At 41.9% G+C, this 25,268-nt stretch overlaps 1 protein-coding gene across 8 annotated transcripts in view; it reads left to right on the forward strand.

Moving 5' to 3' along the window:
* The window catches only part of RIPOR2 (RHO family interacting cell polarization regulator 2), a 221,588-nt gene that overhangs the window by 97,397 nt on the left and 98,923 nt on the right, over window positions 1–25,268 (forward strand). For 2 of the 8 annotated variants that reach the window (XM_072729015.1, XM_072729020.1), the window contains exons 1-2: window positions 9,782–10,134; window positions 11,346–11,441. The exons of 3 other annotated variants lie outside the window; for them this stretch is intronic. Coding sequence is in view for 3 of the 5 variants with exons in the window: in XM_072729013.1 (XP_072585114.1) it covers window positions 10,074–10,134 (61 nt within the window). In the remaining 2 variants the exon portion in view is untranslated. Of the gene's footprint in view, window positions 1–9,749; window positions 10,135–11,345; window positions 11,442–25,268 lie in introns of those variants that run through there. 3 more of the 8 variants (XM_072729013.1, XM_072729018.1, XM_072729011.1) reach the window with 3 other exon arrangements.

Genomic DNA, 25,268 nt, shown 5'->3' on the forward strand with positions numbered 1-25,268 from the left:
ACTCTAGGTTCTTGTTTTCACTGATCGTCTTTGTTGCAATTTATACTTCCAAACAAAGGAGGAAGGAGCCTGCTGGAAAAGGAAGGAGGACTGGAGATCTCTTAGTCTAGAATTCTCCATTTGTTCCATCCAAATGGGCTCCATGCAGGGAGGTCTCCCTAGGTGCCAGACAAAGCAGGTTGGAAGCTCATCCAAGGTGGGCTGGGAACCTGGGGATGAGAGTTTCAGCATGTTAAGGGCTTGTCCAGGGCTCACCTCTACCCTGCAGTGTTCAAACAGCACCCAGAGCCGAGTTTCTGAATTTCCTGGAGGGCTGAAATTTCAAATCTAGGAATGTCTCTGGATATTCTCCCATGGAACCCTACAACATAGACAAGACAAGCAGTAAACCCCCTAACATCACACACACACACAAAAAAAACCTCAGATGCAGCCTGGTTGTATTTTCCTTACAAAAGAAAAACATCCTGCCCTTCCCTCATGGTTTTTTTTTTTTTTCTCTCTTTCTGTTAACAAGCCCTCTTACTCAACCATAGACCACCAACAGTTAAAACCAAAAGCAGATAAGACCAATGCTCTAATTAAAATCCATTGTGCTTATTTCTTATCACACCTTCTTGAGGCATGAATAAAGGTGTTTTGCATGTTGTTAAATTGAACACCAATAAAAATTAATTTATTAAAAAAATAAAATAAAAAATAAAGGTGTTTTGCAATGACTGGGATATTCCCAACCACCAGAGCCAGACCAGAAAAACCCTGCTAGCAACAAAATGCCTAGAAGACCACACCCCACCTGTCCCCTTCTCTGCCCATGATCATGCGCTGAACACATATGGATCCCTACCCTTGACTACATGCTCTGTGCCTGTTCTCTTGCACATATCCCTATATGTTGCACACACAGCCTCTCCCTATAAGACTCTAAGTATCTGTCTTGCTGGCAGAGAAGTTGGTTATTAAGGCTTAAGTCAGCCAACTCCCTCAGCTGCTGGTACGTGAAATTAATCTCTTCCATTCTCTTTTCCAAAACCTCCACTGAGTTATTGAGTTTTTATACAAGTTTTTCTGAGTTTGTTCTGCAACAGTGTTGGCAAACCTAGCCAGGAGCTATGCTTTAGATTTGTCAGCCCCCTTGGGATTCCCTGGGAAGGAACTGTTGGCCAGGGCAGAGGATCAGGGCTCACCCGTTTCATTTCCTGAGTTAGTGGCTGTGATAGATGGATCGGTAACACTTCCTATCTTTTTTTTTTTTTTTTTTTTGGAACGGAACCTTTGAGAAGTCTTTTTTTACCCAAGTTATTTTTCTGTCCTCTGTGAAATCAGAAGTCACTGAGACATATATATTAAAAAGAAGCCATGGTGGGAAGAGTTTTCAAAAACATTTGGCCCAAATCAGAACATAACAAATCCCAAATTTCAAATCCTTCTTTTTGTTGCCATCCCCACAAAGAAGAAATATTGAGGCTAAGAAGAAACAGGTCAGGAGAAAAATAGGTCACAACGCACAGAGCTAGTACATGCAAAGGGATGGAGATACCAGGGCTTCCCTCTGCCATATCCAGCCACCATGGGCACCCAACTGCCAAATGCTTTTCCAGGGTCCCCTGATCCTGGTCCCTGGTCTATAGGGCCTGCTCTGATCCTGCTCTGCTTAATGCAGGGTCTGCATCATTGGTCTTTAACTGTCTAGGTTTCTGAAACCCAAAGTAAATTTTGGAAAACTATGTACCCTTGCATACATTTTTTGTGATAAGTTTTAAAATTTACAAAGAATATATGATATAAATATAATATATATATCTCCATCAGCCACATAAAAAAGTAAATGATTATATTTTTTGAGATTTGGAAATGTTTTATATTTTTCCTTTTGCTTGCTGAATTCATATTTCCATTTTGTTGCCCCCATCCCAGTGGAATTTTATCCTTATTGTTAAGGCAACTTTTCAGATAAATTGTCAACGTTTCATTTTATACTTGTCACAAGAGAAACACCCCTGAGAGAGCTACCATAACTACTCTGTAAGTAGTAAGATATTTAATAGAGGAAAGAAAAGGTATTTAGATGATCATTAATATATTAGGATCTGTTTTTAAAGACTTTCTAGTGTAAGATCATTAGGCTCACTCTAAGACTGTAAGTTAGGCAGATAGGTTCAATCACATCACAGAAGGTGATACCGATTCCACTACACCAAAGTTTTACTTTGGCCCAAGAGTGGGACAATTTCTCTTCTTATAATGTAATGTATTTTTGTACTCAAAAGTATTTTTCGATCATCCTATCACAATTCTGGTTGAGATTATAACTCTGGTTGAGATAGAGGGTACGGGCCAGGGACTGAGTCTTGAAGTTGTGTTTGTATAGTTAGACAAGCTATTGATAAAGATTGTGTTTTAATTTGGGACAGTTTGAAGAGAGAGGACTGAACTTCAGATTATTATTCCATTTTGCACAAATTCAATAGCTTCAGACAAAGGGCTGATGTAGCAAAGCTAGGATTGAAATTCAATTCTAGTCAAATCCCAGAACCAGTGCCTTTTATGCCATTTAAAAAGTTACTAGTTGCGGGTTAACTATTCCTAGCAGTCAGACTCTTAGCCCAAGGCTATTCCTTGTAAACCATACCCAGTGTGAATCTTGCCAGAGAGACCATTTTTGCTGGCCTCTTCTCCCTCCTTCCAGAGCAGAGTGAGCAGATGCAGTCACTGGGCAATTATCCTCATTGTCCTGAGTCCTACTGAAGAGAACCAGCCAGGGCTTCTACAGGCTTCCCAGCATCTGCCATAAATGGCCCCAATTGTATTCCTTCAACTGAGAGATACACCTAAAATTGGGGGATGTGTGTAGGAAGAGTTCCAAAGCCTCTGGGTTGTCATCCTGCAAGTTGGGTATCTCCTCTGGGCAACCTGAGAACAAGAACATCATGAAAAGTCATGTTCCTGGGGCACCAGGACCGAATGGTGGTTCATTCGGTTAAACGTCTACCTTCAGCTCAGGTCATGATCTCAGGGTTCTGGGATTGAGCCCCACATCAGGTTCCCTGCTAGGTGAGGAGCCTGCTTCTGCTTCTCCCTCTGCTACTCCCTTTGCTTGTGCTCTCTCATTCTATCAATAAATAAATAAAATCTTTAAAAACAAAAAAAAGGTGCTCCATTAATCCCAGCTCCTTGGTCATGGCATTTAGCAGTTAGATGCATTTTAAATGCATTTTTACAGGCAAAGGTACCCACAGATGAGATTATTTCTGGCTCTGTGGGTTTTTTTCACCTTCTTTTTCTTTTTTGATTCCAGCCACTCCTCACAGTTTCAGTTCCTCTCTCCTACTTGGTTCTCCTTTCTGTTTATGGACATTTTACCCCTAATTATTTCAGATTCGTTTCCCTGCTCTGAATTTTTTTATCTAAAAATCAAAAACATTTTCTATAGAGCCTGGGAAATTCTCCAGAAGTAGAGACAGAGAAAGGACTGTGAAGGTCATCCTCTATTGGAAGGAAAGCCCACCTTGGACAATGCCATGACCCCACTAGTATAGTTTCCTCCTTTAAGCACTTCACAGATGGAAATATCTTTTTCAAAAGAGTGAGCCCAGTGTTTAAAATTAATAAATAAACAGTGGATCATTATAAACTAAACTATCATACCACAAAATAATAATATTGTGTTGGGTTTTATATGTTCAGCACAATATTTGCCCAGTCACTTATACATTTACTTAAATGTTAATCACTGTGCTAGAAATATAGTAGACATTTACAATTGTTTTTCAAATGGATAGATGGATGGATGAGTAATGGAATGAATGAATGAATGAATGAAAGAATGAATGACCACAGGAGCCAGTGAGTAAAGTTCCTCAAAGCATGGACTAGGACTTGCATGTCTTTGAAATATGAACACCTAAGATAGCACAAAATGTGTACCAACTATTCAGAGTAGTACAAAAGCTTTGCCAAGTTCCTGTGCCTTTGACCTTGATGAGGTTCTATTGTTAGACTTAGCCCAGATTGCCACAGTCTTTGCAGGAAATACTTGGCTCATACTGGCCCATCCTTACTTTTGTTCTCTACCCCAGATCCGATAACCAGAGTTGTTTGCCTCAGTCACTAAAAAAGGAAGGGAGTCACTGAATGGAACCCTTTGGTTCCGTTCCACACTCCCTTCTTAGGAGTTCGTCAAACTACTCCCTATAACCTACACCCCTTTAACTCCCCCTCACTGGCTGCCTTGCTGTGTGCACGGAGTTTCCCTAGCCTTGGTCTTTGTATTCTAGTGCAGATTTGAAGAGGCTTGGAATAGGCCACCCAAAAATATGCCATGTTGGCATTAGGGTTATTTTTGGCTGATGGCAATTGAGGAACAGCAGACACAGGAGAGCTCTCTGCCCTCTCTCTCCCTGCCTAAAAGCAGGGCAAGCATTCCCCTTTTGCAAAGGTTTGTTCTCTCCCACCATGAGGAGAAGAATGACTCTTCATCACTGAAACCACTGTTTTCTTATCTTCGGAGACAGTGAGATGAGTGCACATAACAGATGTTAAACAGTCTTTATTGATCACAAACATCCTAGTCCCCTCCCCCAATTTTACCACCTCTAGAAGCCCAGACTTTCCCTTTTTTTTGTGCATAGTCTCAAGATCCACAGCTTATTGCTCTTCGTTAAAATGAGTCAACCACTTTTCTAGAATTTTGACTTCTTTTCTGCGAAGCCCCTCTGCATGTAGAAATGTTAATAAAATGTGTACGCCCTTCCTCCTGTTAATCTGTCTTGTGTCCATTTAAGTCACAGGTCCCGGTTAAAGACCTAAAAGGATAGAGGAAAAGGGTTTTTTTTCCTCCCCTATAGATTCTAGGATAAAGTCCCAAGTAAAGATTTTTGCCCTCTTATATTCAATTCACACTTGAGCTTTCTGCTATTCATTTCATCATTGTTACTCATTTTAAAAATGCAAATTGATCAATGACTTTCTGGCAATGTCCTAGGAGACTAGAGATACAAAGCTTAAGGAGAAACATACTCTGCCCTTGAGGAGGGAAGGGCAGGGGTGAAATGGGTACACAGATAGGTGGACCTAGGGAGTAGGACAAGCATTTCCACCTGGGATGTCAGAGAAGGCTTCGTGAAGGTAGTAGCCCTTAGATCAAGCTCTGAAAGATGAGTGGATGTATCCTAAGTTGGGAAGACAAAGAGAGGGAAGGGAGCCTTGGAAGGAAAGGTTTGGAGTATTTATAGCAGGGGAGCTGCAAATAGCTCTGCCCTGCCTTGTGTTTTACATGTATGAGAGACATGTAATATGCTGAGGGTAAAGCTGGAGCTTGAGTCAGATCTTGGCTCCACCACGGGATGCATGAGCCTGGGTGGGTCATTTTACTTCTTGGGCCTGAAAGTAAAATGAAGATAATAATACCAATTTCACAGGGCTGGGGTGAGAATTAAATGAATCAATGTACTTAGAACTATGCCTGGCATTATAGAAGTGTTAGCTGTTGATTATATATTTTCTCCACTTTGTCTACTTTTGGCATTTATATAAATAGAATAATACTATTTATATTTTTTGAGCTATTTTAGTCAACACTGTTTTTTCTTTTTTTAGATTTTTAAATTTACTTTAGAGAGGCGGAGGAGGGGCAGAGGGAGAGAGAGAATCTCAGATAGACCCCATCCCCCACTCTGAGCATAGAGCCCAACATGGGGCTTAATCCCAGGACCCTGAGATCATGACCTGAGCTAAAATCAAGAGCCAAATGCTTAACCGACTGAGACATCCAGCTGCCCAAACACTGTGCTGTTGAAATTTATTCATATTGTTACTTGCCTCTGTAGTTTACTAGTTTTCTAGTAGCTAGCTAGTAGCTTCTAGTCTACTAGTTTAGCTAACACATCATGTGTATACACCTTATCTCTGTAAAATGAGTGTGAATTTTGGAGAGAAGGGACCATAATTTCTATATTTCTTGTTCTCAAAGTGTTCTCAGTGGCATTAGTGGTTTGGTTTTTTTGAGACTGTTAGCTGTGTTTTTAGAATACCTAAATGGGAAAAGACAAGACTGAAGGGAACTTACCAACAGTTGTTGAGATTTTGTATAGAGCATTGACTGCTCATTCCCTATACCTACTGATGCTTCGATTAGAGAAATGGCCCCAAGCTGCCCTTTGGAAGATTTAAGTTGGAGAATTATGACTGGGTGCATTTAGTGTGCCCTGTGCTGTCAATTCCTTTACAAGAATTATCTTATGTAATCCTCACAACAGACCAAATAAGGAAGTGTATTAGTTTGTTAAGGCTGCTATAACAAAGGACCCTAAACTGGATGCCTTCAATAACCAAAATTTGTCATCTCTAAGTTCTTGAGGCTAGAAGTCTAAGGTGTCAGCAGGGTTGGTTCCTTCTGAAGGAGGTGAGGGGAATATGTTTCATGCCTCTTCCATTGCTTCTGTGGTTTGTTGACAGTCTTTGGCATTCCTTGGCTTTAAGATTTCTGCCTTCATCTTCACATGGTGTTCTCCCTGTGTGTGTGTGTGTCTCTGTGCCAATTCCCCTTTCTATAAGGACAATTCATATTGGAATTAAAGGCCCACCCTGTTCATAACCAGTTACATCTGCAATGACCCTAATTCCAAACAACATCACATTCTCAGGTGTTGGGGTTAGAACCTCAACATATGAAATGAGGTAGGATGCGGGGAGACACAATTAAGCTCATAACAGGAAGATATAAAAAAATAGGCATAGAGGGGCACCTGGGTGGCTCAGTTTGTTAAGCGTCTGCCCTCAACTTGGATCATGATCTCAGGGTTCTGCTCTGAGGGGGCCTACTTCTTTCTCTCCCTTTGCTTGCAAATCCCCCTGCTTATGTTTTCTCTTTCTCTCTCTCTCTGTCAAATAAATAATTTTTTTAAAAAAAGAAAGAAAGAAAATAGGCCTAGAGGTATCATGCTAACCTGCTGGTATGGAAAGGCTGGGAGCCCCAGGGTTAACATGGTACCTGGTGACTCTGAGATGGGAGGAGATGGAAGTGGTACAGATCCCAGGAGCCAGTGGGATGCTGTGGTGACCCAGATCATCTGCAGTCACCCATAAAGCTATTTAGATGAGAGGTAACAGGGTGAGCTCTGGAGCTAGTCAAATGGGCCACTTGCCAGCTATGTGCTCTTAGGAGAGGTATTTAAGATCTCAGAGTCCCATTGCTTCATCTGTGAGGGAATAGCATGTCCATGATTGAGCTGTGAAGTGTAAAGGGCATGGGGACAATGGATATGAAGTGTAGTAACAGTCAAAACTGATACCCTCTGTTCCTCCCAGCCAGTGCCAACCCAGATTTCCTGCATTTGGGCCGTGTGTGTGTGTGTGTGTGTGTGTGTGTGTGTGATAAAAACAGATAACCTAAGTTTTCCCTCATAATTTAACAATTTTTAAGCTCTGTTGACTGGGTGCACATTGTTTTGCAGTAGATCTCTGGATCTTTCTCATTTGCATGACTGAGACTCTATACCCATCAAACAGCAGCTCCCATTTCCACTTCCCTTTGCGCCTGGCAACCACATTTTTTTTTGTTTCTATAAATTTGATTACTTTAGATACATCACAAAGGAATCATGCAGTATTTGTCTTTTTGCAATTGGCTTATATCATTTAGAATCATGTCTTCAAGGTTCATCCATGTTGTACCATGTGACTGGAGAAATAGATGGATAGATAGATAGATAGATAGATAGATAGATAGATAGATATCATACTTTATCCATTCATCTGCCGGTGGACATTGAGCTTGCTACCACATCTTGCCTATCATGAATAATGCTGCAGTGAACATAGCAGAGCAAGTATCAATTCAAGATTCAGTTTTCAATTCTTCTGGATCTATATCCAGAATTGGGATTGATACATCATATGGTAATTCTATTTTTAATTTTTTGAAGAATCCCCATACTGTATTCCATAGTGGCTGCACTATCTTACAATTCAGATCCATTTTTTATTCATTTAATTGAAGTAATTAAGTACAACCCTTGACCAGAAAAGTCATTTGAGTGGGAATCAGGGTGGGGGATGGTGGTAGAGGGTCAGAAAGAAGGGAGATGCAGTACAGCTAGAGGAGGTGTCAGCTCCATCTGTCTGCCCCTCCATATTTCTCAAGTGGAAGAGAGGCGCTATTGGCCTTTGGGACTGGACAGTTCCTCTTCTTGGGCTGACGACAGGAATCTCATTCATTGCTGGTGGGAATGCAAAATGGCACAGCCACTTTCGAAGACAATTTGGCAGCTTCCTACAAAACTTAACATATTCTTATCACACCAACCAGCAGTTGTGCTTCCTGGTACTGACCCAATGGAATTAAAAATTATGTCCACCCAAATGCCTGTGCATAGATGTTTCTGGCAGGTTGATTTGTAATTGCCCAAACTGGAAGCAACTGAGATATCCTACAGTGGGTGAATGGATAGAGAAACTGTGGTCCATACAAACAGTGGAATATTATTCAATACTAAAAAGAAATGACCTAAAAGGCCAGGAAAAAATGTAGAAGACATGTAAATGTATCTTACTAAGTGAAAGAAACCCATCTGAAAAGTCTATATTCTGTATTATTCCAACTATATGACATTCTGCAAAAGGCAAAACTATGGAGATAGTTTCAAAGATTAGCATTGCTAGGGAGTGAGTGGGAGGGAGGGAAGAAGAGAGAGCACAGAGGGTTTTTAGGGCAGCAAAACTGCTTCATATAATACCGTAATGGTGGATACATGTCATTAACCATTTGTCAAAATCCACAGAGTGCACAACACGCAGGGCAAACCCTAAAGTAAACTCTGAGCTCTGAGTGGTTGCGATGTGCCAGCGTAGGTTCATTAGTCATAAATACACCTCTCTGATGGTGGATGCTGGGATTGGGGCTGGCACTAACGGGAGAAGCTATATGTGTGTACAGGCAGGGAGTATAAGGGAAAACTGTTACTTCCTCTGAATTTTGCTGTGAACCTAAAACTGCTCTGAAAGATAAAGCCCATTAAAAATATATTTTCGAAAAACCTACTAATAAAGTTGCCAGAAGTCAACACTGGAGGCTAACAGCTCTTCACCATTATCACTATTTGCCTTTTCGAAGCTTCTGACCACCTGTGAGGTCTTTACAACACAACCGAGGGCTCTGGGAAACCCCCAGATGAAGCTGCAGTATCACTCAAAGATTGGTGTTTGAACAGCTATCTGGAGCTTAGAGCACTTGGGGTCATTCCCTATGGGGATGCCAGTCCCCATGCTGCTGTGGAAGTTCCCTGGTTGGTGACTCCTTCCTCTGGGAGGAGCTGCCTTTGGCATTACACATTTTCTTCTTCCCACTTTGGTGATAGTCCAAAGACCCAGATGGAGTCAAAATTGCAAAAATGGAAGCTGTTTGACCCAAACAAGTTATCTACAGCTTAACCATAGATGAACTAAGCCAATAAGAACCAACACATGCGCTAGACTCTGTTTAAACATTGGTAAAGCTGCATCCTCAAATGCAGTATATTTGCAAAAAGAAGGCCACTATTACAGGGTGAAATAGAAGCTCAGTCCCCACCCCACCCCACCCCAAATGCCTCTTTGATGCAGCATAGTGGCTTGCTGTGCTTTTGGAGAAATTATCGTTGAAGCAAAACCAAGATAAGAGAAATGTGAACTGCCCCCCCACCCTCTTTCAACATTACCCATCCTGTTCAAATTCATAAGAAAGTTAAAAGCCCGCCTTCCTCTTTAAGAAAATATGAAAGTTGTGGCCTTGAAAGAATTCATTGCACTCAGACTTTAAGTGGTATCTGTGTTCAGGTCCAGCCAGATCTGCAGCCCTTTTCACCCCCAAAATTCTTTCTTCTCAGGGGTGAGAATTACCCCACATGAAATGCACTCTCCAAAAGCCTATTCGTATGAATGAAGCTGCTTTCAGAGGGCAGATGCAGATGAGGAAGCTGCCTTCCTGAGGGCTTTTGCAACCTGAGGCCCTGGGGAGAGGAAATTGCCCGGGGAGCACTGTTGTCAGTGGGGAACTGCTGCACCTCTGCTGTCACCCTCTGACTGCCCTCTCCAACATGCAGTATCTGGACCCGGAGGAGCTCCTGGGCGAGGAAGAGGATGATATTTTTGGTGAAGGTAAATATCTTTCTGGCAGGAACCATTCTGGTCTACTTTACTTAGCTTTGAAACTTGTGCCCAGCTTGGGTACCTTTAAAGCACTCAGTGGTTGTGGGTATCAATCTAGCCCCAAGGACTAGAAGGCAAAGTGGGAGACAAAGGAATGAATGGTTCCTCCAAATATCTTTTTTTTTTTAAGTCATGACTAGACAAATGTTTAGTTTAGGGTAGGAAATTAGTGCAAAAGTATTCCCCTTGTCCCTCTTTGGTGCTCTCTTTTCTATCACATTAAGGGAAGCCTGCCATGGTGCTTGGCACACAGCAGAGCTGCTGGGGTAGCAGTTGGACAAACAGACCAGGGATGGTTCTCTATGATACCATATTGCTTTTATCTGCACTAGCTGCCTCTCCCCTTCTCCCTTTCCCTTTGGATCTTTTTATCTTCCTTGGATATGTTTGGCACCCCAATGTCCAGGCCCTCTCTGTTTCTTCCAGCTGGGATGCTAGCTTCTGATACCCACTGGCACCATGTGGTTCTCACTTATTTTGCACAAGCAGATCTATAGGGTAGGGTTTGGCTGTAGGGTTGTGATTTTCAATGGCTAATCTAGTAATGTACAGATATCTTGTGCAAATGCTGTCAATGAAAAGGGACCATAGGCAAGAGAGCTTTTCTAGAACTTGAAGTTGTCTAAGTAAATGGTAATCTGGACTCAGGGACCTCATCAATTTGGTTGATTTCCACAAGAAACCATAGCTAGTAAGTTTTTGAAAACTCAATCGAGTAATTTTTTTTTTAATGAGCAATAGTTAAATTGAGTGACTACTCAAATAATACAAATCCAGTGAAGAAAAATTACAGAGTATAGCATGATAAGATGCCTTCACAACCTAACCATCTAGGGTATAACCATGACCAATGTTCCAATGTCTTTATATTATTTTGTTCTGGCCTCAGAAATATTTCAAAACTTCATAATGTGAAGTTTTATCATAACTGATTGGTTTTAAGAATACCTACTTGAGTTTCATGGGTGTTTGCCAAATTCTCAATCTGTTGCTTGACCTTGATGACAGGTATTTAGAGCCACTTGAAGTTTGACCTTAGATATTTACCCCCTCAGGACTTAAAAAATGTTCACAGCTAGGAAGATAAGCCTAGATTGGACAATCTGGTGATTCTTCACCCAACCTCCAAAATACCCAGACCACCTTTCTTTCCCCCAAAGGGATTCTTTTGCTGCCTGACTATGGTGCTGAAGAGCGCTATCTATAGTCCAATGCTCCACACTATGTTTGATGTGTGACCTCACCCCCAGGAAGAGGTAAGACCTCAGAAAAGCAGGGCTGGGTAAATTCTAGGATCTCTCCCATGAGCATTCCTGATCATTAAGGTGATTATTTCAATCTCACTAGATATGGTGAAGAGTCAAGTTGGGAGTCAGACAAGATTCAGATTCAAATTCTTGTCTGCCTGGAACTACTTATGTGACTTATACAAGTTACTTAACTTGCTCTGTTCTCTCAGCACTGAAGTGGGACAGTAATACCCGTTGGGCTGTACAGATTGTCTTCACAATAGATTCATAATATTTGCATCGCACTCCACACGTGCCATGCTTTATACTTTCTGGACTGAATTTCTCATTTAACTTAATCCCCAAAGATGAGAGAAATAATCCTGATAAGCCCAATATCCAGTGTATTTTTATCTGGTTCTCTGAGTTAGGCTCCTGTTTGCCCTTTTCTGTGAGCACTTGTCTGGCTGGTGCTTCATTGAAGTAAGTGCTGTTAGGGGTAGACAGTCAAGAGCTTCAGCAGTAGAGTCAACACTGCTTGAGCTTTGCCACTTAAATCACTCTGTGATTGTGAGCAGGTTCCTTCATCATTCTGTGCCTCAGTTTGCTTACTTATAAAATGGAGTATAAACCTCACAGGCAGTGTGAAGATTAAATGTTGTTACCGGGAAGGGCTTAGAATGGTGCCTATAACATAGTAAGCACTCAATCAATACCAATTCCTACTACGTAGTAACAAAAATGGGTTTATGGAGTAGAAAGTGATGCCCACGAATTTTTTTACAGAGTGGGTTAACCTAGTATATTCAAAATTGGATTTATTTACAGAACTTCAGCTTCGTTAAAAACTGATCAGAGGTACGATATGATGAAAACGCATCAGACGAGTTGCTAGCAGCTGGATCAGAGCACAGCCCCTGCCATTTTATGGGTGTAGGGTCTGGGCAAGTCATGTCATCTCCTTGGGCTTCACCTTTCATCTAAAACAAGAGGGTTGATTACACAATTCTATAAGATTTTATTTTTTAAAATTCCAGCATTCTATTACTTAATCTTCTCTGCACAGTGGCATAGATCTACCCAGAGGAATTCATGCTTGCTCTATGTTTCATGCATGCTATTGGCTCCCTTACCATGCCTAGGAAAGCAGAAAGCTTTTGGTACAATGCATTTTCTCTAACATAATGGAAGGAAAATGCCCAGGAGCTTTTTACTAAGGCAACCATATTTCCTTGCAAGGGACACATTTTTAAAGAACCCTTTACCCCTAAGGGAACACAAATTTAGAATTTAGATCCATTTGCTTAAAAAAGTATATATAAGTTCATTTAGATTTATGGACCCCATAAAGATTTGGGGAGAAAAAAAATGAGTCATGCCCACAGTATTTTTTAACTGCCTTTCTGAGATTCTGTTTGTTTCAGCAATTGTTTTCTGTGGTTAAAGAAAATGTTACGGTTCACTAAGAAGCACTGGTGTGTAACTCTGTATTTGTTCTAGGGGAGAGTTGCAAATGGTTAGTGAGAGAGAGAAGCAGCCATCCACCTACTGTCCAGAAACCCCAATATTTATTCCCCCGCTCTCTGTCCTCTCTCTTTTCCCCTCTCTCTCTCTGTCTCTTTCTCTCTTTCTATCTCTCACTCTCTGTCTCTCTGTCTCTCTGTCTCTCTCTCTCTCTCTCTCTCTCTCTCTCTCTCACACACACACACACACAGAGCACCTCAGGTTTGGACAATAATAGTAAGGATAACTATAACAATTATGCTGGTGATCAGAATAATAAAAGAGTGTCATGTGCACCGGAGGCCCATAGCCAGCCTTCAGGAACAGAGCAGGGTCAGTTTGTGGGAGGAAACAGTTCCCCAGGTGGCGGTAGGTCGCTGGTTCAGCAGCTGAAAATGACTCTTTGGCACACAGTAAAGCAGCCACAAGTCACTGCCCCATTTTCAGACCTGCTCAGTGATCTGCTGTCAAGTGCAACGGTTAGGATAATAATACACCACAAGTTCTGAGTGCAGAGTATTTCTCAGGCTCCTATATTCCCTGGACACTCACGAGCTTTGTAAGACCTTGCTTCTGGAAAGGCCACAGGAAATGGCAAAACTTTTGCCGGACCTTCAAATGTTCTCTGGAGCTGATATAGTGCAGCAAAGCATGAGAACACTTCTCCTGTCCTGGCATCATTGCGTCTATGCAAGCTGTTTTAACCTCCCCAAAGGAGGAAACCCTCCAAGATGTGGATGAACTGGCTAACGGGAGAGCAATCAACCAGGAGTGCCCTTAGACCAGTAGATACTCAGGAAAAAAATACCACTCGCTTTGAACCAAACCTCTCTCATTTCCCCACACCAAGTAAATTAGCACGTTTCCCCTTAAAAAAGGAAGTTCAGTTGAGGAGAGTAAGAAAACTGCAAAAGATTTGTCAAAGAAAGAAAACCGAAGAACTATACATAAAATAGATGCTCACTTTCTGTCTATACTGCTTATGAAGCCAAGGTAAATATTTTTCAATACGCAAACAATTATGCATTCTATTATAATCTTGCACATTTTGACATTGTTTCCTGAATTATATTTGCCCTTTCCAAAATTAAAAGAAAGAAGAAAGGATGAAGAGATTAACAATAGGTACAAAACCAATAAATCCTAAAAGTTAAGTCACATCCTCTATGGAAAAAATGTTAAGAGAGAAAACAAGGGGGGCCTCGGTGGTTCAGTTGGTTAAGCAGCTATCTTTGAGTCAGGTCATGATCTTGAGGTCCTGGGGTCAAGCCTAAATCAGGCTCTACACTCAGCAGGGAGTCTGCTTATCCCTCTGCCCCTCCCTGAATGGGGGGAGGGGCAAATAAATAAATAAATAAATAAATAAAATATTTTTAAAAAATAGATAGAACATAAAAATATATGCATCTTGGTTAGGTTGGAGCTTTTTATTTGACTATGCCATACTCATATCATATAAATATAATAATTGGTATAATAATTTATATAATATGTATATATCATATAAATATAATTAGCTATGTTGAACCTTTCTCCAAAAATCTATATCTAGAGTTCTCAAGTAGACCCAAGTAATAGGATTGGAAAATGGACAGGAAAAGGTTGCCCTAGTTTCCTGAGTTGAAAACAATTGGTCACTCTGCTTTCGTGATTTGCCAAGATTGCTTAGATCAGGTTTCAACCTTTGGAGTCCTGGATAAATGCTTTGCTTGAAAGTTGTTTTCTCTATTTTATTTGTCACAGGTTATGGAGCAGACACAGACCTCCCCACAGTAATTCATGCTTCTGCGACCTATGTCTTGGATTATTGCAAAACATTCCCTTCCCATAGATATCTAGGAAGCTTTCTTTGACTGGTGCCAAAAAGATGGTGTCATTTCAGGGGCATAAACTAAAATAGCATATTGCACTAAAGCTATGTAGGCTGTTTTAACTACGAGTCCACCCCGCCCCCCAGTTAATAGCCTCCGAGTGTAACCTCAGAGTGACCTATTTAGATCAGGCCAAAGCCAAAGGGGCCCACTAACAAATAAAACATTTTAAATGCTTATCTAATATCTTTATGAGCAGCCAGCCAAGTCTTTTTAGGAGTAGTATAAGACACACTCAAGTATATCTTTCATAGGACATGAGGACTAAAAGTATAACCGTGCCCACTGTATGTGTGGCAAAAAAAAAAAAAAAAAAAAAAAAAAAAAAAAAAAAAAAAAAAAGTTTTTAAGTAGAAGAAATGTGTAGTTGTTATGACCAAAATAGAGAAACAAAATGTGATAGAATTGCCCTCCCTCCTTGATGGAAGTCCCTACACTTACTCAAGTCAGCATATGTATCAGAGATGTGGTTTCTCCAGTTAACTCTCCCTCACATGGTTTATTGTGCTTGGCAAGCGTCAGCTTATTCAACTTCTCATTTATTTTTGGATGGCTAAATTTTGCCTATTGATTGTTTGCCAAACAGCTGTGATGTTGAACAAAGATGTTTGTGATTTAGTAGCTTTCAGAAGAGGTTTTAGAGAAGGAAAAGGTATTGGCTGAGTCAAATTGAAATGACTATTTCAACTACCAGAAGGATAAAGAGTTAGAGAGGAAGGAAAAAAAAACATAGTGACTGGTCCTAGCATGTGAAATGGAGAAAAGAAAGTGAAACCAAAAATGCAGGTGCTGGTAGGATTTTTTTTTTTTTTTTAAGATTTTATTTATTTAAGACAGCACAGAGGGAGAGGGAGAAGCAGACTCCTCGCTGAGCAGGGAGCCCAACGTGGTGCTCAAAATCCTGTGACCCTGAGATCATGACCTGACTCGAAGGAAGATGCTTAACCGACTGAGCCACCCAGGCACCCCAGTGCTAGTGGGATATTGGACACACTCAGTATGTTCTACGCTATCCTGGGGGCTGGCTTCTGGGGAGCCTGAGATGTGGATGAACCTGGCTGACTGGGAGGGTGATGATTCTATAGTATGTGTCCACCCTGGAATGAGGGAGGGATCTGATGATAAGCTAGAGTGTTTGATCCTCATTGGTAGACACACCAGGTCATTAAAGCTGAAAAACCACTTTGTGCTGTGTAGACAGAATGTATCTCATTGGGCATCTAGAATTTCCCTTCCAAAAAGAACAATCTACTTGATCATTTTTAGATATTTTTAAGAGGAAGATTTTGACCTATACTAGGATAGCAAAGGGCGAGTATAATGGTTAGTTTTACTCCAGAAGGCAATTTAATAATAATTTATAGTACCATCACTCTCACGTGGACTTTCCACATCTTACACTTTTTTGTGCTTTACCTCACTGTACAAATAAATGCTTCAGGCAGAAGACCTGTAAAGATCAATGATGGAAACAATTTGAGAGAGAAAAAAAACCACTGTGTCAACTTTGTAAAGATTGTCAGTAATAAATAACCTGACAAACAGAGAAAAAGATCTGGTATGTCATCTTCAGCTGTATAATGAGGCATAGCCCTAGGAAAAATTTTTAAGTAAAAGAAAGAGAAGAAAGAACAAATTGTTGCCTTCTGAAAAGTAATGAGATTATGGTGCTGTCTTTTTCATTGCAATGTTTTCCTTCTTAGTCTTTGGATCACTAGGGGTTAAAAATTTAAATATTTATATTATACCAAACAGCAACCAGGGAAAACCAGCTGGACCCTCCTCCCCCTGGCTTCAGACTTCATATGAAGCCATCCATTCAAAGTAAGATGCAACCAGCAAAGAAACAGGAAGAAAGTACCTTGACTTTCAGATCACTAATGGAGTCAGCTGGCTGAGGGGTTGAATATAATTTCTTCTTCTATAAATTGCCATTTAGGAAACTCTGAGAAGGAGCAAATATGAAAATATTTTCTACGGTGGGATTTTTTTTTCCTATTTATATCAGCACAACAAACTGATTAAATGGTATGTGAAGAAAAGTATGTCAGAGAATCAAATATGCAGATATAATTGGTGGAAGGCACTTATACCTACTTTCAGGTTAATGATATGACTGAAATATTTGGAAAAACAAACTCTTCTCCTTCAACTTCTGGTTTACATACTGAGGGGTACTAAGGATGTCTTTGAGGTGGGGCATGCTTCAGCCCCCAATTAATCTCCATTAGTACCCCTAAAAACTGAAACATAAGTTAGAATTTTAAATCTTAATAAAAAGCATGATAAAAAAGCTTTTCCAGAAAACATAGCTATTTCAAATGATCTACACTCTGTATATAAAGTTATATCTTGCTTTGCAAACATCTTCTAGCAGAGAGCCAAACCCCTTTTGCTATAACCCCTTTTGACCATGTTGCTATAATACTTTCCTTAGAAAAACTCTAGAGCCACCATTGTTTCTAAATCTTTGATAGTTACCATTCAGACTTCCAAACTGAGGAAAGGTAGCATAAGAAAGAGCACAATATTCAGACTCAAAACAGACCTATTTCAATTTACTAGTATCTTGATGTTAGGAAAGTTACCTAACCCTTCAGAAGCTTCATTTTCCTTCTTCCATGGGGGTGAGGGGTGGGGGTGATGATAATGGTGATAATGATTTTGGGGTGGTGATGATGATGGCAATGATGATAGTGATGATGATGGTGTCATCTGGGGGTGATAGTGGTCATGGTAGCAGTGATGATGATAATAATGGTGGTCATAGTGGTAGTGATGATTATGGTGGTTATGGTGGTGGTTGCCATGGTCTTGGTGATGATGGTGGTAATCTTGGTGATGATGATGGTAGTCATGGTGGTGGTGGTGGTCACCTCCTGAGAAAATTGCTGTGCAGTTAAAGAGATAATGTATGAGGTAATGAAAAACCATTAAGGGCCTATTATGTAAATGTCAGTTATTATGGAACTGATTTTCTCAGCTGCCCCAGTCTCCCAAGTCTATATAATTCCTCTCTCCTACTCTTGGCCTGTGATCAACAAAGACACAAACTGAGGAGAGCAGAGTTATTTAGACTGCTCATTTCAAATGCTTTCCTGGGAATATAAAGGTGCATCTGGCTCATGAATAAACAAGCCTGGCTGCTATCTGATCTCCACTATGTGACCAAAGGAGAGCTCAGAATAACCCCATCATTTGGCACAAAATAGGTGTGTGATTTTCTACCCATATTTTATTGTTAGCCAATATGGTCTCCCTCTGAAAATTATCTGAGTATTAAACAGTATACATGCCAGGGCACTTTTCTTGTGGAGAGTCCCCTGGCCTTGGTCTGGAATTCTGGAGGTCAGGAATCATATCTCTAACAGTATCTTTAACGACCTACAGTCCCTATTTCCTGGGTAAATATTTACTTGCAATAAACATACTACAGTTGCTGCCTCCCCATCTCAATAATCTGAGAAAGTCTAGGCTTTCTATATTTGTTAAAACATTTCTAATTTATGGGATCCCTGGGTGGCTCAACAGTTTAGCACCTGCGTTCGGCCCAGGGCATGATCCTGGAGACCCGGGATCGAGTCCCGCGTCAGGCTTTCTGCATGGAGCCTGCTTCTCCCTCTGCCTGTGTCTCTGCTTCTCTCTCTGTTTCTGTCTCTCTCTGTCTCTCATGAATAGGTGAATAAAGCCTTTAAAAAAAATTCTAATTTAAAGATAACACCCATTGAAATTTGAATCATATACAAGTTACAGTATTTTAGGATAACAATTAAGATTTTAAATGAAGCTTCTAAAAACATCCCCTCTCGTAGTATTTTGATGGTTTTTACTTCCATTGTTTAAAATATTTTCTATGATAAAACCTACTGGATGAAATTGTGGTGATCTGTTTGTGTATATTTGTTTGTAAATATACTAATGTGCACACGCATGTACATGAGGACAAATATTACCTCAGCTGCTTAATAATATTTCTGCATGGGGCAGAGAACAAGTTAATAGGATCAACCTGCTATGAACTAATCAACAAATTTTGTTGGAGCTCCATGAAAGTTATGACCAGTGCACAAAACTGGTCCTGTAGGTCAGAAATTGTACCAGCTGTAGTAGGGTTCACTAGCAATGGATCAACCAAATCCTCCCCACTCCTGGAGACACAGCTGATCGTGGGTCAGGAGCATTGCCCTCTGTCTGAGAAAAGACAACATAACCTCTGGTTATTTACAACGCAAGCTACAGAGCAGAGGATGGAAAAAACCCTAGCATCTCCTCTTAACATGGATGGTACTCCAAAAAGACAGGTGCCTATGCCTTACAACCTACTGGGCACTGCTGAGAATGGCATATAGTGAGTCAGTGGCTCTCTGCCCCCTCTTGACCTAGTCAGGAGTTGGCAAACCATGGCCCCAGGGCCAATCTCAGCCCACTGCCTGTTTTTGTTCACAGCCTGAAAGGTAAGAATGGTCTTTACAGATGAACATTTGCAATTGACTTAATGATGGAGAAAAGTAAACCTTGACTTCAATTATGCAAAATGTTAGCCCAAAGAAAAAGAATTCCATTGTCTCCTAAGCAGGCCAGCATTACCAAAAAAGGAGAAAGTGCCCAATTATATTTTGAATTTTGTCAATAAAAATATGTGAAATTTTATTTTCTCTCATGATATGGAAGTATTTATATAATTTCCTTGTTTTTGCCTCTTGGTTCACAAAGCCTAAAATATTTGCTATCTGGCTCTTTATAGAAAAAGTCTGCTGACCCCTGGCCTACTTTATCAAATTCCAAATCATTTGCCTCTTGAGACCATTGAGAGTTTCGTGTCTCCAGCTCTTCCCCTTTTCACATCTACTGGGAAGGTCTTATCATTTTTAAATCCCCACTTAAGAGGAGATTTATCCCCTTATTGTTGTTTTAAATATTCTTTTTAAGAGAATACATGTCACCATATGACACTGCTCTGTAATACCAACTGGAAGGATGGTGAAAAATCTGCAGTCCAAGCAAAACCAAAGACAGAGTGCCCTGGGATGGGGAGGAGAGAAGACAACATCACTTAGTGGGGAGACACAGTGAGACTAGGGATGTGTTCACCCAGCCCACCAATGAAGGAGGTAAAAGAAAGCACTAGGGGAGGGTAGTGTCCAGAGTCCTTTCCACCTACACCTCTTCATCACCTCAAGGGATTTTCCTTCCCATTGACAATTTTGGTTCACATGTGTGCCAGGTCCGAGGCCCTTGGAAACTCCTGGTAAGGAACCACTGACGTGTGAGCATGATTCCAGTCCTCTTCTTGGCTCTTCCACACATATCACCCCAAGTCTCCCGATTCACCATGGGGTGACAGTGCCGGGCTTTAGGGGGAATCATCTAAAGAAACCACAAATGGAAATACATTACTTTTGCATGAGATTACTTGGGATTAGCAGAGCTTAGATCATGCCCAAAACAGAGCTGGCTCTTTCCCACTGCCCTTTGTCTGTAATGCAGGCTACTGTGTGTCCACTTAGCCTGCATGTTAATTCAAGGGCAAGGAAGCCTTTTTCAAAACAGGCATGCAGGAATGAGTGAAAGGCACTGCTGCACACACTTATGCACATTTAGTGGGGGCCACTTGGCTCCTGGTTGCCAAGCATTAGAAATAGCAGGAATGTTTAGCTCTATTGGGAATCTTTGAGTAGTTTTAACTTTCTGGAGGGGAAAATATCTTGTTGTTAAAAAGAGTCAGAGAAACATTGTCCATGATTGGTGAGAATGTAAAATGGTGCAGCTGCTATGGAAAACATTATGACAGTTCCTCAAAAAGTTAAAAATATCACTGCCATATGATCCAGAAATTCCACATCTGGGTATATACTCGAAAGAACTGAAATCAGGGTCTTGAAGAGATATTTGTACACCCAGGCTTATAGCAGCAGTATTCACAATAGTCAAAAGAGGCAAGCAAAATGTGGTCCATACCTATGATTGGAATATTATTCAGCCATAAAAAGGAAGGAAATTCTGACACTTGCTGTAACATGGGGGAAATCTGTGGTCATTAAACTCAGTGGAAGAAGCCAGTTACAAAAAACAAATAAAACAAAAAACAAATAAAATTAGTATGAAGTATCTAAAATACTATATGAAGTATCTAAAGTACTCAGATTATGGAAACAGAAAACAGAAGGGTGGTTGCTGAGGGTTGGGAAGAGGAGGAAATAGGAGCTGTTGTTTAAGGGTAGAGAGTTTCAGTTTTGCAAGATGAAAAAGCTCTGGAGGTAGGGGACAGAACAGCGTGAATGTATTTAACGCTACTGAACTATATACTTAAGAATTATGAAGATGGTAAATCGTATGTGTATTTTACGACATACACATATATCTTCACATTTAAAAAAAAAAAAAAAGAGCTAAGAATAGCTACACTCAAACAAACACAAAACAAGAAGTACCAGGCCAGGGATCCCTGGGTGGCGCAGTGTTTTGGTGCCTGCCTTTGGCCCGGGGTGTGGTCCTGGAGACCCGGGATCGAATCCCACGTCGGGCTCCCAGTGCATGGAGCCTGCTTCTTCCTCTGCCTGTGTCTCTGCCTCTCTCTCTCTCTCTCTCTGTGTGACTATCATAAATTTAAAAAAAAAAAAAAAAAGAAGAAGAAGAAGTACCAGGCCATTGCTGAAAGTCTGCAGAAGAGTTGCTTTTTCTTGAACCACATAAATGTAACAGTAGGGAACTGAATTTCCAGGAGAGAAAGAAGTGGCTCCAGGGAGCTCATGCTGACCATGGCTGGGCGTTTCTGATAGTCTTAGAAAGACTGTGTTCTTCATAACAGGATGTGTAAGAGTTAGGTATGGGAATTCTTACCAATTTATGCCTGGTTGGGAATCAGTTTTTAGAATCTCTGCATGTTTTGAGATGAGCACCTATTGCAGCTCCTCTAGAAAGGAGTAGCATAATCAGAAGAGGCAGCCACCTCAGAAGCTTATGAACTATTTAGGGATATAGGATTTACTTTATCATTCATTTAAAGAATACTTATTGGGATCTCCTGGGTGGCTCACTCGGTTAAGCTTCTACCTCCAGCTCAGATCATGATCCCAGGGTCCTGGGATCAAACCCTGCACTATATTGAGATCCCTACTCATTGGGGAGCCTGCTTCTCCCTCTACCTCTGCCTGCTTTTTCTCTTGCTCTCTTGCTCTCTCTCAAGTAAATAAATAAAATCTTAAGAAAAAAAAAGAAAAAGAATACTTAATGAATGTCTACCATGTGCTAGCTTTGGTTCTATGCAGCCCCTGGGATGAGTAGTGACTATGACAAAGCCCCTCCCCTTGTGAAGTTATATTGCAGTGGAGGGGTATATAAAGTAGAAAAAGTAAGAATAAGATGTGTCAGATGGAAAGAAGCATTATGGAGAAAATTTAAGCGCAGGATGAGAAAGATAGAGCACAATGGCCAGGGAAGGCTTTGCTGATAAATACCCAAATGCTTGGTGAAAATGTAGATCTGACCTGGACTCCTGGGGAAGAATGTTCCAGGAAGAGCCAGAGGCCTGTGTGGCTGTAGCACAGTGTGTGCAAACAGAGAGCAGGGGAAGATGAGATCTGAGAGGTTTCAGGGGAGGTCCAGCTCTTATAAAGCCTTACAGGCCATTGGAAAGATTTGAGTTTCTGCTCTATGGGAGATGGGAAGACCCTGGTAGGTGTGGAGCACAGTGACATAATCTGATTTGCCTTTCTAAAGGATCCTTCTGACTGTTGTCTTGAAAGTGAAGATGAGGGTGTGGAGCACAAAGGCCAGGAGGCCACTTGGGGGACTTGCCATATTCCAGGAGAGAGCTGATGAGGCCCTTCCTAGGCCTGACACTGAGTAATTCCGGAAGTAAGGGTAGGGAGGAGTTGCCAAGGATAACTCCAAGGCTTTGGCCTAAGCATCTGGAAGGATGATGTGGTTCTTTTCTGAGATGTGGAGGGCTACTGGAGGAGAGGGCTTGGAGGTGGGGCCGAGTATGGCCATGACGGGTAATCAGGAGTCCAGTTTGGGACAGTTCTGTTTACAGTCTAGATATACACAGTGGCTGACTTCATGGAGTCCCACTCCAAGCACGCACAACAGTGGGCACTTAGGAAACATCTGTGGCACGGTTGATGATCGAGCAGCATGTACACAAGTGAAAATTGCTCATAGATTCATCACTAGCTGATGGAGACTGGGCTGTATGACTTATGTGGGCTGTTCCCTAATGTTTATGAACACTAAAGGGAGATTAAGAGAAAGAGCAGAGGGGAAGGACTGGATGAGCAGGGCAGGCTTCTTGAAGGTGCCCATTTGAAGAAGAGAGCTTGATATCTTTGGCAGAACCATTGTGATAAATCTGATAGTCGTGGAAGAGCATCCATGGCTCTCCATCTTCACGTGGCCTCCTGCATTGGGTGCTATGCTCACCAAGTGAAAATTCTTGCATTTCTTGCCCTTTGGCTCCAAGGCTGTACACTCATAGAATCTCCACTGGAAGAGACCTACAGAGGTTTTCGATTTATCTTCCTAACAAAAGGCAGGCAAAGGGTCAGTCCACTTGCTAAACTGCTTCCCATCTTTCCCTTCCCCAAGTAGATTTATCAGCTTTTCTGTTCCACATCCATTTAACATCAAGAGCTAGCAATCAGCTCATTCACTTTTATTTTAACACAAATCCCTCAAGCTATGTCTTCAACCACTATTCTTTATTCTAATCCTGGGGAAAACTGCTCTTCCTCCTGTAAGATAATCTTGGGTATCCTCAAAACCCATTAAAAGAACATATTAACACGTAACTCTCCAAACACTAAAATAGCCAGTCAAATATTTGTATTCCAGCAGGCACTTGAGTTGAATAATACATCTTTGCCGACAAGAGGGCAAGTGTATTCTGAGCAGTGAAGAGGGTCGAACGTCTGTGGATTAGGATGTGAAACGCAGGGACACGCGGCCACAGCTGTTGACCTTGAATTCCTCTTTGAACGTGGTGCCCAGGGCTGAGAGGCACTTCTCAGAGAAGCCTGTGTACACTCACGCTTCTAAAACCTGCCGGTGCCCAGTGGTTCCATCCTCATACTGACTTGGCCACTGTCTTGGGTGCAAAGAACAAACGAGAGCAGATGTTCACATTTTTCTTCCTCAGGGAGCCCTTTGAGACTCGTAGAGGAAGGGTCAGTGATGGAAGAGGCTGAACAAAGCCTTCCATCCCCCCACCCCCCACCCCCTACATGGAAGCCTGCCAGCAGACAGCTGTTCCAGCCTCGGCCTGCTGCCGCTAATGAAAACATAACCAGGATCCGATGAAAGCTATTTAATGGGGGATTGCTTGGAGCAGCCACTTTCTCTGGAGATTTGCTTAAACCAAAGCACGTGGATTTGCTACCGTTGCTGTGAAGTCTTCACCTCCAGCAGCCCGAGTGTGAATGACCTATTTCGAATGTGACAGCCAATTACACTTCGGTGGCGTGAATAATTTATTAGGTTCAAGAGCACCGGCAACCAGGGATATTACAACAGCCTCACTGCCTGGCTAATTATGGAGGGTGACAGCGTCCTGTCCCGTTGTCACAGCTCCTGACCAAAGCTGCCAGAGTCCTCTCATGGACTACGTGAGAGCAGAGAGGGAACGTCGCGAAATGGGGCTAGGCCTGGTGCCACACTACCAAAGAAGGCTTTGTGGGTTGAGCAAGCTGTGCCTGGGGAGTCAGATTTCCACTGTCTCCTCTGCCAAGCAAAAGGGGTGGGGAGTGGGGAGCAAGAGGGATGTTGTCTCCAGTGTACCGATTTTGCATAAAATGTCTGTGGAGTTGGGGGTGGAGGCTGTGAAGTGGGGATTTAGGAAGAAAGGCCCAGACCCTTCAACTAGCAGGGTAGCTCGTGGTTTCCAGGCCTCGGAGAGGGGGCATGAGCCTGCCCGCCCTGCAGCTGGTCCCCACACCAGAGTGGGACCCCAGCAGCTACACAAGGAAGGGCTCAGCCCCAGGAGCCCACGCCCAGTTCCAGGGTATCCTCCTGTGCATGGAGCTGTCACTGAGCTCTGCAGCTCGCTCTCACTTCTAGCCTCACTTGATTAGTAGTGACAGATCACTTCACCTCGCAGACTCCTGGTTCAGACTGAATTGGACTCCAACATAACATCCATGAAGATGGTGAGGCTTCACAACCAGCCACAAAGTGTTCAGTAATGTGGCTTCTGGGCCTGGGATACCTTCTAAAGTCACCTCCTGAATTTAATAGTCTCGATCTTTTGAATTAGGCAGGGACTGATGTTTGGGAAGACAGTTGGTGTAATCAGAAGGACAGTAAGAAGGAAAGAGATAGAGCTGGATTGTGCGCAACAATGGCCCTGGTCTAAAATAGAAAGAGAAGCAGGGGTATCTGGGGGGTTCAGCTGGTTAAGCTTCCAACTTTTGGTTTGGCTCGGGGCCCTGATCTCAGGGTCATGAGTTTGAGTGTCACATCAGGCTCTGCACTCAGTGGCAGTCTG

The sequence above is a fragment of the Vulpes vulpes genome, chromosome 12, assembly GCF_048418805.1.
Source record: "Vulpes vulpes isolate BD-2025 chromosome 12, VulVul3, whole genome shotgun sequence".
NCBI classification, from domain to species: domain Eukaryota; kingdom Metazoa; phylum Chordata; class Mammalia; order Carnivora; family Canidae; genus Vulpes; species Vulpes vulpes.